We start from the raw sequence: 15,916 nt of genomic DNA, 5'->3' as shown, positions 1-15,916 counted from the left end.
GAGTGTCTCTGTGTGTCAGTGAGCGGTCTGCATACTAATGTGAGTGGGTGAACTTGTGAGGAGGGCTAAGTCGTCTCCCACTCTGGACTGTTTGACATCGAAGAGCTTAAGCCTGATGAGAGGCTCTACGTAATTAAAGACTTAATAACGGTTGCAGCTCTGATCTGACAGGCCACACTTTCACGGGTGCACACACATGAGGCACACACAGGCGCGCACAAACACACACACACACACACACACACATACACACACACACACACACACACACACACACACACACACACACACACACACACACACACACACACACACACACACACATACATACACACACAGGGGCACACAGAAACACACACAGGCAAACAAATTGGATGTATTCAGCATCAAGGACTGCACCAACTCAGCACAAAACAAAATGCATACGCTTCAGAAGGCAGGAAAAGGGCATGACATTATTCTCTTTTTGACACATATATCAACATGGATTACTAGAGCTGACCTCTAACTGCCCCAAAAGAAAAAACCCTCATTCTCCATGTGGTCTATGCCATGCGAAAACTCCTGTCTGGTGGTGTTGTTGACTTTGGCTGGCTGCTGACCGCCAGGTGGTGACATACAGTAAACTCACACCATTGTCACTCTTCTCATGGACAGCTGGGGATGCATTCAATAGCTTTGAGGTGGAAGCCATCATTCTAGTGCAGACCTTAAGTAGCCTCTAGACACAATCATTTGTGCTATACGGCATATGTCACACCACAGCAAATACATGTTGGCATTTTAGTTCTATGTGCTAGTTGTAACAGATCAGTGCTGTGGTTGTACTCCATGTTTAACTGGGAGTATTCTCCAATATCTTCATATTATTTCCCTGTGCATATAACCTGTGTATCATACAGTATAACAGGCTGTACCTGTGCATATAAAACTGGGGCTCCCTCCGTGGATGAGATCGTCGTTGTCGGGAAGGATGAAGGGACACCTCTGCTGCACCTCCAGACAGTACTGGCCACACGGGATCCTCTTACTGCAGTGCATCTGTGTGGTCTTGAAGTACTGTGAGCACAGCCAAGGCTTATATACCGTCTAGTAGGGAGTCGGAGAGGGATGGGATGGAGAAGGTGGAGGGAGAGAGCATATTGATGGGTTAAAATTGGGTTGCCATTGATGGCGTACACACACACACACAGACACACACACACACACACACACACACACACACACACACACACACACACACACACACACACACACACACACACACACACACAATAATGTATGGATGCACACACAAACGCACGCTCACGCACACACACACACACCATCCTTGACCTCTATTGCAATTGATTTACTTGAATTGATCAGATTTCCTTGTATCCAGCTTCCAATTAATAAGGGTGTTGGTGGGTGAGGTCCTCTCTCTAAGACGTAAAGTACAGTATGCCACAGGCCTCTCTTGTATTCTATAAGCCTTCCTATTCTCTCTCACATATTCCTCAGTTCTACTGTTCATATTGTCTCTCACATATTCCATAGACCTTCCTATTGTCTTAAATGTATTCCACACATACAGTACCAGCCAAACGTTCGGACACACCTGCTCATTCCAGGGTTTATCTTTATTTTGACTATTTTCTACATTGTAGAATAATAGTCAAGACATCAAAACTATGAAATAACACATATGGAATCATGTAGTAAACAAAAAAGTGTTAAATCAAAATATTATATAAATATTATATCAAAATATAATTTCATAAGTAGGTAAGTAGCCACCCTTTGCCTTGATGACAACTTCGCACACTTTTGGCATTCTCTCAACCAGCTTCATGAGGTAGTCACCTGGAATGCATTTCAATTAACAGGTGTGCCTTGGTAAAAGTCCATTTGTGGAATTTCTTTCTTACTTAATGCATTTGAGCCAATCAGTTGTGTTGAGACATGGTAGGGGCGATATACAGAAGATAGCCCTATTTGGTAAAAAAAAAAACAATTCTATATTATGGCAAGAACAGGTCAAATAAGCAAATAGAAATTACATTCCATCATTACTTTAAGACATAAAGGTCAGTCAATTCTGAAAATATCAAGAACTTTGAAAGTTTCTTCAAGTGCAGTCGCAAAAACCATCAAGCTCTATGATGAAACTGGCTCTCATGAGGACCACCGCAGGAAAGGAAAGACCCAGAGTTACTTCTGCTGCAGAGGATACGTTCATTAGAGTTAACTGCACCTCAGATTGCAGCCCAAATAAATGCTTCACAGAGTTCAAGTAACAGACACATCTCAACATCAACTGTTCAGAGGACTGCGTGAATCAGGCCTTAATGGTTGAATTGCTGCAAAGAAACCACTATTAAAGGACATCAATAATATGAAGAGACTTGCTTGGGCCAAGAAACACAAGCAATGAACATTAGACTGGTGGAAATCGGTCCTTTGGTCTGCTGAGTCCAAATTTGAGATTTTGGTTTAAACTGCCGTGTCTTTGTGAGACTCAGAGTAGGTGAACGGAGGATCTCTGCATGTGTGGTTCCCACCGTGAAGCATGGAGGAGTAGGTTTTATGGTGTGGGGATGTTTTTCTGGTGACACTGTCCGTGATTTATTTAGAATTCAAGGCACACTTAACCAGCATGGCTACCACAGAATTCTGCAGCGATACGCCATCCAATCTGGTTTGGGCTTAGTAGGACTATCATTTGTTTTTCAACAGGACAATGACCCAACACACCTCCAGGCGGTGTTAAGGCTATTTGACCAAGAAGGAGAGTGATGGAGTGGTGCATCAGATGTCCTGGCCTCCACAATCACCCGACCTGAACCCAATTGAGATGGTTTGGGATGAGTTGAACTGCAGATTGAAGGAAAAGCAGCCAACAAGACTGTTGAAAAATAATTCCTTGTGAAGCTGGTTGAGAGAATGCCAAGAGTGTGCAAAGCTGTCATCAAGGCAAAGGGTGGCTACTCTAAAATCTAAAATATATTTTGATTTGTTTAACACTTTTTTGGTTACTACATAATTCCAAATGTGTTATTTCATAGTTTTTATGTCTTCACTATTATTCTACAATGTAGAAAATAGTAAAAATAAAGAAAAACCCTTGAAAGAGTAGGTGTCTCCAAACCTTTGAACGGTACTGTACACCTACTGTACCTACGCAACCCTTCATACAGTACACAATGTATTCCATTGACCTATTGTCTCAGACATATTCCAGAGGCCTTCCTATTCTTGCACACATATTTCCTAGGTCTCCATATATTCCCTGGGCTCCTCGTCTCAACAGATTTACGATAAACCCGCTGTCGCTATATGGTGTATTGTGGAGCTGACACCTGTTAGCGAGTGTGTCTCCTAGTTCTCCACGCCGCTCCCGGTCCCCGTGCGGCTACGGTAATTAGCCGGTGGTTCCGGTGAATCACTCAAAGCTTGTTTGGGGAAGTGGGGAGCGCTAGGCACGTTAGTGCCCGCCGCGGGCTAACCGTCACGGCTCAACACACTGCACCCAATCATAGATCTTGTCAATCCCCTCCGCAGATGAGATATTTATGCTGTGTGTGTGTGTGTGGTGTGTGTGTGTGTGTGTGTGTGTGTGTGTGTGTGTGTGTGTGTGGCTCTTGCTCAAATGATGTGACTCAATGTACTCTTTATTAGATACATCTTTGAGCGGCATTTGATATTGAACAGTAAGCCAGGCATTAGCACGTAAAAAAAAGGTGAATCTATTATTTCCTCAGTCACACACACAGGAAGCTTATTCTTTCAGTATCATGGACAGCTCTAACTACACTGAACAAAAAGACTGTATAAACGCAACGTGTAATAATTTCAAAGATTTTACTGAGTTACAGTTCATACACTGGACAATTCTTGATACACAATGGAAATTGTTGAGCATGAAAACCCCAGCAGAGTTGCAGTTCTTGAAACAAACCAGTGCGCCTGGCACCTACTACCATACCCTGTTCAAAGGCTCTTCAATTGTCACCCACTGAATGGCACACATACACAATTAATTTCTCAGTTGGTTCAAGGCTTAAAAATCCTTCTTTAACCTGTCTCCTCCTCTTAAGCAACACTGATTGAAGTAGATTTAACAAGTGACATCAATAAGGGATCATAGCTTTACCTTGTTCACCTGGTCAGTATATGTCATGGAAAGAGCAGGTGTTCTTAATGTTGTATATACTCAGTGTATAAGGAAATCAGTCAATTGAAATTCATTCATTAGGCCCTAATCTATAGATTTCACATGACTGGGAATACAGATTTGCATGTGTTGGTCACAGATACCTTATAAACAAGCTATCGGCGTGGATCAGAAAACCAGTCAGTATCTGGTGTGACCACCATTTGCCTCATCGAAAGTGAGCATTTGCCCATTGAAGTCAGTTACGACACCAAACTGCAGTCAGGTCAAGACCCTGGTGAGGACGATGAGTATGCAGATGAGCTTCCCTGAGACGGTTTCTGCTAGTTTGTGCAGACATTTTGCGGTTATGTAAACCCACAGTTTTCATCAGCTGTCTGGGTGACTGGTCTCAGACCATCCTGCAGGTGAAGAAGCCAGATGTGGAGGTCCTGGGCTGACGTAGTTACACGTTGTCTACGGTTGTGAGGCTGGTTAGACGTACTGCCAAATTCTCTAAAACAATGTGAAAAAACTCCACAGTGGAGTTTTATTTGTCCCCAGCACAAGGTGCACCTTTGTAATGATCATGCTGTTTAATCAAGTTCTTGATATGCCGCACCTGTGGATGTATTATCATGGCAAAGGAGCAATGCTAACTAACAGGGATGTAAACACATTTGAGAGAATTAGCTTTTTGTGCGTAGGGAACATTTCTGGGATCTTTTATTTCAGCTCATGAAACATGGGACCAACACTTTACATGTTGTGTTTATATTTTTGTTCAGTATAATAATAGAATTCCAGATGGATGTGAAATGAGAGTGAATTTAACAGATAGACACATATTGCCCTTCACTCTGCGCTGGGCAGTGTGTGTATGTCACAGCAGTAAACACGATCACATCATTACGTTAATGTCACATCCTCATCCACACATTATCACAGCATTGTGTGTGTGTGTGTTTGTGTGTGTGTCTGTGACCTTACGCATAGACCCCTGCTATGTCTATGCCTGACCATAGGGTGGCGTTAGGGAGACAAAGACTTTGGCAAAGGCCTATGATTTCTCTCACTCAGCAGTATCTCATATTCCAAAGTCAAATCTGATCATGTCCCTACCCCCAGGGCTTAGTGGATAAAGAATCATGCTAGATAATCAATAACATCACACTCAGGGAGATTAACCCAACAACACGCCTCTGTGGAAACTTAACCCTCCTCCAACCAAAACTCTAAACGCTCAGGATTTAGGCTAAATATATCCTTTAAAATGAAGAAGAAAAGGCAGAGATTGGATGAAACCTAAAGCATATCCTAAGGCCAGTATTAGAGCTATTAGCTAGCAACATGGTTCAGGTTTGCAGTGTTGTTGCTGCTGTGAGCACTGCGGATTACTGTAGTGCTGCAGCAGGGCTAGCCTTGCATGGGGCCGCGGTGCAATGTAGGGTCCTCTATCTGCGCCTGCCTCTCTCTCTTTCTCGCTCTCGCTACCTAGCTCTCTCTCTTTCGCTCCTTTGGGGAGGGGGGATGGGGTGAAAGGGGTCGGATGAATGGAGATACGTATAGAACACTGGAAACATTGGAAGAAGAAGAGAGCAATACAAAAAAATCTGGTACCTATACTATAAACATAGCCTCTACTTCAATCAACCCCACTAGCATGCTCAAGGTCAGCATTTTTTCTTTCTGTCCTCACTGAACTCTTTCTTCACTTTCTTCTCATTTTTAGTCATACTCGCCGTTTCATCTTTCTCAAACTTTTATTTTTCTCTCTCTTTTTTCTCTTCTCTTCCCCTCATCCTGTCTTATCCATATACGTTAGTGTCTCGTCTCCTTGGCGAGCTACAGTGTTATAGCTAAGCTGTCCTCCTGGATTGTATTATCCATTATGATTAGCCTAATAAGGTTGTAATTGTCGGAGGGCCTTTCAGCGCCTTATAGTATTGGTTTTACAAGGCCTCGGGTGGCCCTGCATGGTCAGAGCTTTGTCTTTGATGTCTTATCTGTGCTCCTGCTTCCCCTGTACGCAGGGCAAACTGCTGACTGAGTTAGGGCTGGAGGGAGGGAGGGAGTGCACGGGAACACACCGGATTACTACAACCTTACACATAGAAATAAAATGAATAGAAAGGGTGTCTCCATTCAGGTAAATAATGGCATAATGGGTGGACTTGCAGCCATTTTGCGTGTACCCATGCCTGGAAGTAAAAGCAGGAAGTGTATCTTTCAATCTGTGCTGTGATTTGTTGAGTCAACTCAACTGACATTACAAAAAATTAATTGCATTGCATTAGCCACATCAGTTAGCATCATTTGAATGAACATTATATATTACCATGGCAATCCAGCATCACTTGCTAGAACATTCCAAAATACCATGGAAATTATTGCATCACAATACCAGGTAGCCTTTGTGAGTGTACCCATGAGTTTACCAGTCAAATTGCCAGGGTTAGAGGTTCCAAGCCTGTTCTATTCATTCTATTTCTAAGGTCTTACACTTCTCACGCACCCCACCACCACAGCTTACTGTAAAACATAGTAATTTACTGCTTCATTACATTCACTTTTCATTTATCTCCTCCTCTTTTTCTGCTATCCCTTTGATTTAAGCATCTACAGTAGTGTTGGAATAAACCCTCAATCATCTACAGTACAGTAATTTGTAATAAACCCTCAATCATCAACAGTACAGTAATTTTGAATAATCCCTCAATCATCTACAGTACAGTCATTTTGAATAATCCCTCAATCATCTTCAGTACAGTAATTTGGAATAAACCCTCAAGCATCTTCAGTTCAGTCTGCAGTGGTTTTCATCAGTACCCCAGGGAGCCTCAGGTTTACACATTTTTGGTCCAGCCCAGCATTAGCACACCTGATGCAGCTACACAGCAAATGACCTAGTATTGATTTTTCAGTGGTTTCGAAAGGTTTCTGCAGCTGAAGCGAGAGCAGAGAAGATTTAATGTGTTTGCTTTAATGTGAGACCAAATCGGAAACGAGGAGAGAGAAGAAAGTTAAAATGTTTTGAAAAGTGTGAAGACATCTTCAATAAAGAACTGCAACACTGACACTATTTCCATTTTCCCTCTGAATTACCACACAGCAAATTGGTCAGTGTTACCTAGTGTTGATTTTTCAGTGTAACATTTCTAGTGTTGATTCAGGAGTTAAATTAGCTTTCTAAGAGTGAAAGTGGTGTAAAATAATCCCAGTGTTGGTTTTAATAACCAGTGTTGAGTGTAAGAGTGTGACTGTGTCACTTTTACTCTGTGGAGAGTAAAATGTTCCCATAAAAACCACGCCCATTATTACATTTTTCCCATCACGCTCTACCAAAATTAGATTTTTGGGGGGGATTGCTTTTAATATCTGTGTTTTTGGGGGGTTTGCTTGTAATATCTGTGTCTTATGCTACACAAAGATAAATAGCATAGATTTTTCTAAATGAATCCAATCAGTTACTTAGATTTATTCCAGATTTAATGTTCCTAACAGGTTGTGGGTGAATAAAATTCCAACTGTCGGATGTCCTAACACTGGCTGGATTCCAATAGAAATTACATATCACTTTGCAAGCCAGCATAATATAACTTTCAGGCCTGATGTGGTCTGTAAACCAGTAGGTTCCCAGCACCACTGGGTTGGGGTAAAACATGGTCATCAAAGTAAGGCTTTATGATATATGTAATGTATTATCATAAACAGTTTTATTGTAGTAACGTTCATGTACAGTAGGACCTCACTTAGTGACTAACAAATATAGTCATGTTCGGTAACTCTACAATTCACTAGAAAAGGCAAGGTACACTGGGCAATTATGTTGGAGGTGTGGCTTAGTTAAGACCTGGCATTAAATTCGTTATTTTTGGCCACCCGTGAGTGGAAGTGTTGTACCAGTTCAATTGTTCTGTTAAGTTAAGTTAAGCATGTCTGGTGCCAGATATCAGGTCTTTTATAATGCTTACATAAGAGCACATGGCAATAAAGACTTGAAAATATTATTGCAATGTCCTAAACAGTGATTCAGAAAAGCAATGTTTCTCTCATGGCTAACTACAGCTCTTTGAAACACTTATGTCAATCAACTTGGATGCAGTGCTGAAGTAAAATCATCTCAAGCTAATTTGGTGATACATAAAGCAACTCAAACATTGAAATTGCATCTAATATATAAATCGAATTGACAAACTGGTCCGTTGTGACAAACCTGTAAAAAGAAAAAGAGAAAAAATGAGATTATACTCCACCTACATGTGTATTTATCCTACTGATTTACCAAACAAATGTCAATTACAACATGCTCTAGGTAACACTGACCAATTTGCTGTGCGGCAATTGAATTCTTTATTCAAGATGTCTTCATACTGAGTGCCACCAGTAGAGTAGCTATCTAGCTAGTATATAAACACGCACCTCTGAAAACACGCCTTCTCCGATGTTGGTTACAAGGCAGTACTTATTTAAATGAGGTAAGAGAATATCATGTGTATTGGTGTATTAAAACTTCTTCGGAATCGCATTAGCTAATGTAGGCTAATGCGATTAGCATGAGGTTGTAAGTAACAAGAACATTTCCCAGGACATATATGTCACGGTTATCGTCGGTGAAGGAGGACCAAAATGCAGCAGGACTGTGTTTGTTCATTTTGAACATTTATTAACTTCCCAAAATGAACGTACAAAAATAACAAAAACAAGTGAACGAACGATATACCGACAGTCTGGCAAGGCACAAGGCTAAACACAGAACAATCTCCCACAATTAAACAAACAAACACACCCAACTAATATAGGACTTCCAATCAAAGGCAACACCACACAGCTGCCTTCAATTGGAAGTCCACCCCAATTAACCAAACATAGACATACAACTAACTAGATAAACATAGAAATACGTAAACAAAGATCATAACCCAAAAACCCGGAAATACTAAATCAAACACCCTTTTTCCAAAACACCACCCCGAACCACATAAAACAAATACCCTCTGCCACGTCCTGACCAAACTACAATACCAATTAACCCTTATACTGGCCAGGACGTGACAATATACATATCTGATATTGGCAGAAAGCTTAAATTCTTTTTAATCTAACTGCACTGTTCAATTTACAGTAGCTATTACAGTGAAATAATACCATGCTATTGTTTGGGGAGAGTGAACAGTTTTGAACATGAAAAGTTATTAATAAACAAATTTGGCACATGTGGGCAGTCTTGATACAACATTTTTAACAGAAATACAATGATTCATTGGATCTGTCAAAAACTTTTCCCATACACTGCTGACAACTAGTGGCCAAAATCTAAATTGCAGCTGGGCTGGAATAATCCATGATGGCCTTTCTCTTGCATTTCAAAGATGATGGTACAAAAAAATACAAAAGAACGGTTGGTTTTTTCTTTGTATTATCTTTTACCAGATCTATTGTGTTATATTCTCCTACATTCCTTTCACATTTCCACAAACTTAAAAGTGTTTCCTTTCAAACGGTACCAAGAATATGCATATCCTTGCTTCAGGGCCTGAGTTACAGGCAGTTAGACGATTTGGCTATGTCATTTTAGGCAAAAATTGAAAAAAAAAGTGGCAGATCCTTATTAAGAGGTTTTAAAATGAGAGTTAAGGTGATGTCATCTTGTCCCCTTAATAATGAATCCAAGTGTTTGACATTTAACTCAACACTGAGTGACGGACTTCTTGGTGTGATGATAAAAAATAATATATGAGGTTTTATTGCATAACACCATTGGTACAAACTATATACACTTCCTAGTGTTAAAAATACAATATAAGGTGTTATTGAATAACACTGACAAAGTGTAACAGTGTCAGCACTAGGCATGGTGTTAATTTAACACTCAAAAGTGTGGACCGTATAGACACTGGCCCTGTGTTAAATTGAACACTGTCAGTGTTGATTTAAAACGAAGGGCATAATGAAGGGCATGATGATTAGTTGACTAGTTGAATAAGGTGTGCTATTGCTGAGTTGCAACAACATATGCAACCCTATTGATCCCAGAGGAACATATTGTGAAATACTAGACCAGAGAAAACAAAACTCTTTCTTATAGCGTACCATTTCTGAGGTGAGTTGAGCAGACTAGCAGTCGAGGCAATTTGAAATGTAAAGGGTGAATAGTCAGATGGAGGTTACTCTACTGCAGGAGGAAGCATGTAAACCAGCAACTCATTTCCCACAGGGCTCTCTGAGCACTAGCAGCAATGCCCCCTCAGAGCTCTAGTACAAGCTTTGGGTGAGGGGTCGCATAGCAATTTCCAACCTCACGGATGGCTAACCACACCAACACGCACAATCCAATACACTCAAAGATAAATACACTACCGTTCAAAAGTTTGGGGTCATTTAGAAATGTCCTTGTTATTTAAAGAATAGCAAATTTTTTGTCCATTATAATAACATCAAATTGATCAGAAATACAGTGTAGACATTGTTAATGTTGTAAATGACTATTGTAGCTGGATACGGCAGATTTTTTTTAATGGAATATCTACATAAGCGTACAGAGGCCCATTATCAGCAACCATCACAAGTAACACTGTAATGTACTTGTCCTCTTGCTCAGTTGTGCACCAGGGCCTTCCACTCCTCTTTCTATTCTGGTTAGAGCCAGTTTGTGCTGTTCTGTGAAGGGAGTAGTACACAGCATTGTATGAGATCTTCAGTTTCTTGGCATTTTCTTACATGGAATAGCCTTCATTTCTCAGAACAAGAATAGACTGATGCGTTTCAGAAGAAAGTGTCTTTGTTTCTGGCCATTTTGAGCCTGTAATCGAACCCACAAATGCTGATGCTCCAGATACTCACAAGTCTAAAGAAGGCCAGTTTTATTGCTTCTTTAATCAGAACAACAGTTTTCAGCTGTGCTAACATAATTGCAAAAGGGTGTCCTAATGATCAATTAGCCTTTTGAAATAATACATTTGGATTAGCTAAAACAAGAGTGATGGTTGCTGATAATGGGCCTTTGTACGCCTATGTAGTTACTCCATAAAACAATCTGCAGTTTCATTTACAACATTAACAATGTCTACACTGTATTTCTGATCAATTTGATGTTATTATAATGGACAAAAAAATTGCTTTTCTTTCAAAAACAAGGAAATGTCTAAGTGACCCCAAACTTTTGAACAGTAGTGTACATACAAACACACACACACACACACACACACGGACAACCAAGGAGAAGGATACGCTCAATGAAAGTAATCAAGCATGAATGTAAAGAACAAGCAAAGACCAATGACATGTCTCTGCAAGCATTAACCTGATAACCAATAGTTTTGCTAGTTAGATTATACGTAAACAAACATTGCAATCCCATTGTTCTTTTGGCATTGTAAAATCACCTGACTCCCTCAAATCAACTGACACTATCACATACACAAAGCAAGGTTAGACAAACCAATAACACAATGTATGTATTGAGCAGCCTGCAATGAGCTAGCTTTGCCAGATGAGCTAACTAGCTTAGTCAGAGAAGACTGGCTAGCAGTCTAGCACATAGCCTGTAGACTCAAGACATGTGTACAGTAAATGTAGCATAACTAATCATCTCAAGGAAAGGACCAGTGTATAGGGAATTAATGGGCAGATTAAGTCAAAGTGGTCAGCAAAGCCAATGTGAACACAATAGAGTAACAAAGGGAGTAGCTAGCTAGGCTGCAGGCAGGCATGCAGGCAGGCTGACTGCAACACAGAAGGAAACAACATTGATTGGAATGGAAGTGAAGCAGAGAGCCCTACAATATACACTGCCTGACTGGGACATATTCAATTACAGTCATGTTACATTTGAATGGGTATGACAACCCAGGAGGGCTATTTTTCAAATCTGAACTGAGAATAGATTCACCTATTGCTTCAATTGGAACACAAAACCCTGAAGCACGCACACACATCCTCACCTCTTTTAATAAGAGCAGCTCATTTGTCAGTGTAAACCATGCTAATGTTATTACCGCACAGCAAGGGCCACATTATACAGAGTGGGTTTATTAAATACAAGAACACACACACACAAACAACACACACACACACACACACACACACACACACACACACACACACACACACACACACACACACACACACACACACACACACACACACACACACATCTGATGCTTTCAGTAACCTGGACAGCGCCAGCTCAGCACAAAACTGCATCACCAATGTATTACTGAAAAAAATATAACCGCAACATGCAACAATTTCAAAGATTTTACTGTGTTACAGTTCACAAAAGGAAATCAATTGAAATAAATAAATGAGGCACTAATATATGGATTTGTCATGACTGGGCAGGGACACAGCCATTGGTGGGACTGGGAGGGCATAGACCCACCCACTTGGGAGCCAGGTCCACCCACTGGGGAGCCAGGCCCAGTCAATCAGAATTAATTTTTCCCTACAAAAGGGCTTTATTACAGACATAATACTCCTCAGCACCCCCTCCCCCTCCCCGTCCTCAGACGATCCCGCAGGTGAAGAAGCCGGATGTGGAGGTCCTGGGCTGGCGTGGTTACATGTGGTCTGCAATTGTGAGACACATTTTAGAGTGGCCTTTTACTGTCCCCAGCACAACGTGCGTCTGTGTAATTGATCATGCTTTTTAACCAGGTGAAATGCTCACTAACAGGGATGTAAACAAATTTGAGCACAACATTTTTCTGGGATCTTTTATTTCAGCTCATGAAACATGGGACCAACACTTTACATGTTGCGTTTAGATTTATGTTTAGTATATATCCCTAAGTTCATTCAGGTGACTGTGACTTTATCAGTGCTCTGAAATGCTTCAGCAGTATGGTCAGTCCAGTCAGCGTCGATGTCATGTCAGGTCAGTGTGCTTAATAAAGCAACAAAGACCCTACTGTAGACAGGAATACAGAGCATACGGTACAGTAGCAATAGGCTCAGCCAGGTTTCTGTCAGTCACTCTGCCTATACTGGCTCACTGTACCATAGAGATCAATAGACATGAGCCTTTAGACTGACAAGATAAGAGAAAACCACCCTGTGATCCAGTCACACACACACTGAGAGAGAGAGAGAGAGAGAGAGAGAGAGAGAGAAACAGAAAAACAGAAGAGGGTAGAGAACTCGACAGTATGGAGACTATAGTCTGCACATAACTGAACATACACGGAGACACGCATGCACAAACAACAATGAATTCTGTATGATTAATCAAGGTTATGTGATGTTATTCTTATATAGTGTTTTCATGCTGACACTAACAAAGATAATTAATATGACAAAGATAATTATCAGGAAGAACCTACTGTGAGTAAGAGTGATAAATCAATATTCACCTCAGCGGTACAGGCAGTATCTAGCTTAACGACACTTTTCCAAAGTTTACTACCATCTGGGGGGGAAGTAAATCATTTGTCTATATAATTTAACAGCTTATTCACAAAACAACACTGGTTAAGCCCATGGCTTCAAGGATGGGGTGTGTGCTTGGGTGTGATGTGTGTGTGCTTGGGTGTTTGTTTGCCCTGCTTTCCCAGCAGGGTTCAATGCAAGTTTTGTATTCATGTGCTCATCTGCAGAAATTGTCCATTGATTTTTGTTCACCCATCCCCATTGCAGGTAGCAGAGGAATATTGGACTAATAACACACACCCTACATTTCTGATTCCACTTCACTAGGCCTGAAAGCAAACAACGCTAAAATACTACACAAAACATCATGGTGATGAAAAAACTGAATGAATGAAAGATCTCTCTCTCTCTCTCTCTCACTCAACAGGTCACAAATATTGCTGCTGTGATGGCACGCTGGTATTTCACCCAGTTTTTTATCAAAATTGGGTTTGTTTTTGAATTCTTTGTGGATCTGTGTAATCTGAGGGAAATATGTGTCTCTAATATGGTCATACATTTGGAAGGAGGTAAGGAAGTGCAGCTCAGTTTCCACCTCATTTTGTGGGCAGTGTGCACATAGCCTGTCTTCTCTTGTGAGCCAGGTCTGCCTAAGGCTATGCTCACTGAGTCTGTACATAGTCAAAGCTTTCCTTAAGTTTGGGTCAGTCACAGTGGTCAAGTATTCTGCCACTATGTACTCTCTGTTTAGGGCCAAATAGCATTCTAGTTTGCTCAGTGTTTTTGTTAATTATTTCCAATGTGTCAAGTAATTGTCTTTTTGTTTTCTCATGATTTGGTTTGGTTTAATTATGTTGCTGCCCTGGGGCTCTGTGGGGTCTGTTTGTGTTTGTGAACAGAGCCCAAGGACCAGCTTGCTTAGGGGACTCTTCTCTAGGTTAATCTCTCTGTAGATGATGGCTTTGTTATGGAAGGTTTGGGAATCGCTTCTTTTTAGGTGGTTGTAGAATTTAACCTCTCTTTTCTGGATGTTGATAATTATCGGGTATAAGCCTAATTCTTTTCTGCATGTATTATTTGGTGTTTTACGTTGTAAATGGAGGATATTTTTTGCAGAATTCAGCAATTTGGTGTTTGTCCCATTTTGTGAATTCTTGGTTGGTGAGCGGATCCCTGACTTCATAACAATAAAGGGCAATGGGTTCTATAACTAATTGAAGAATTTTTTGCCAGATCCTAATTGGTATGTCAATATTATGTTCCTTTTGATGGCATAGAAGGCCCTTCTTGCCTTATCTTAGCTCGTTCGCAGTGGAAGTTACATGTGGCGCTGATGTTTAGGCAGATGTATGTATAGTTTTTTGTGTGCTCTAGGGCAACGGTGTCTAGATTAAATGTGTATTTGTGGTCCTGGAGACTGGAACTTTTTGGAACACCATTATTTTTGTTTTACTGAGATTTACTGTCAGGGCCCAGGTCTGTGCAGAATATCTAGGTGCTGCTGTAGGCCCTCCTTGTTTGCTGACAGAAGCACCAGGTCATCAGCAAATAGTAGACATTTGACTTCGGATTCTAGTAGACTGTTCTAGTGCCCTCGTCAATTCGTTGATATATATGTTGAAGAGGGTGGGGCTTAAGCTATATCCCTGTCTCACCCCATGGCCTTGTAAAAAGAAATGTGTATTTTTTGCCAATTTTAACCACACACTTGTTGTTTGTGTAGATGGATTTTATAATGTCGTATGTTTTTCCCACAACACCACTTTCCATCAATTTGAATAGCAGACCCTCATGTCAAATTGAGTCAAAGGCTTTTTTGAAATCAACAAAGCGTGAGAAAACTTTGCCTTTCTTTTGGTTTGTTTCCATGTCAATTCCCAAGGTTGCTGTTGACACATATCCCACTGTGAGGATCAAGGCTGGAGACAAAAAGCAGGTACAGGGAGAACATTTAATAAACAATGGACATGAAACAGAACAGGAACAGCGTCTGGAAAGGGGAAAAATAACATCAATGCTGACACATGGAACAAACTGAGGAGCAGACAGATATAGAGGGTGTAACCAACAAAGTCATGGAGTCCAGGTGAATCCAATATTGCGCAGCTGTGCATAATGTTGGTGACAGGTGTAGGTAATGAAGGGCAGCCTGGCGCCCTTGCACGCCAGAAAGGGGTAGCGGGAGCAGGCGTGACAGTAGGGGCACCACGCGGCGTCCCACCTGCGTGAGCCTGACGGGCCGGCCGCCTGCCGAGCAAACCGAGGCAAGAAGACCTCGAGCCAACTAAGTTGTGGAGGCCCGACGAGCTTGCTGAGGCACCCCCGGTTCCATCGGCGACAGCACACGGACCCGACGCCACCAACCAAAACAAAAATCGAAACTCACTGATGCTTCCTTTAGTGATGTCAGCA

General features: G+C 41.2%; 1 protein-coding gene across 1 annotated transcript in view; it reads right to left on the bottom strand.

Moving 5' to 3' along the window:
* LOC106582127 (NALCN channel auxiliary factor 1) overlaps positions 1 to 15,916 on the bottom strand; it is a 194,746-nt gene that overhangs the window by 8,545 nt on the left and 170,285 nt on the right. The window contains exon 2 of the mRNA XM_014164884.3: positions 918 to 1,089. Within this exon, the coding sequence (XP_014020359.1) occupies positions 918 to 1,089 (172 nt within the window). The remainder of the gene's footprint in view (positions 1 to 917; positions 1,090 to 15,916) is intronic.

This window comes from Salmo salar, chromosome 21, assembly GCF_965601325.2.
Source record: "Salmo salar chromosome 21, fSalSal1, whole genome shotgun sequence".
Taxonomy (NCBI): Eukaryota; Metazoa; Chordata; class Actinopteri; order Salmoniformes; family Salmonidae; genus Salmo; species Salmo salar.
The sequence above is the reverse complement of the archived record's forward strand: the minus strand, read 5'-3'. Positions and strand labels throughout refer to the sequence as shown.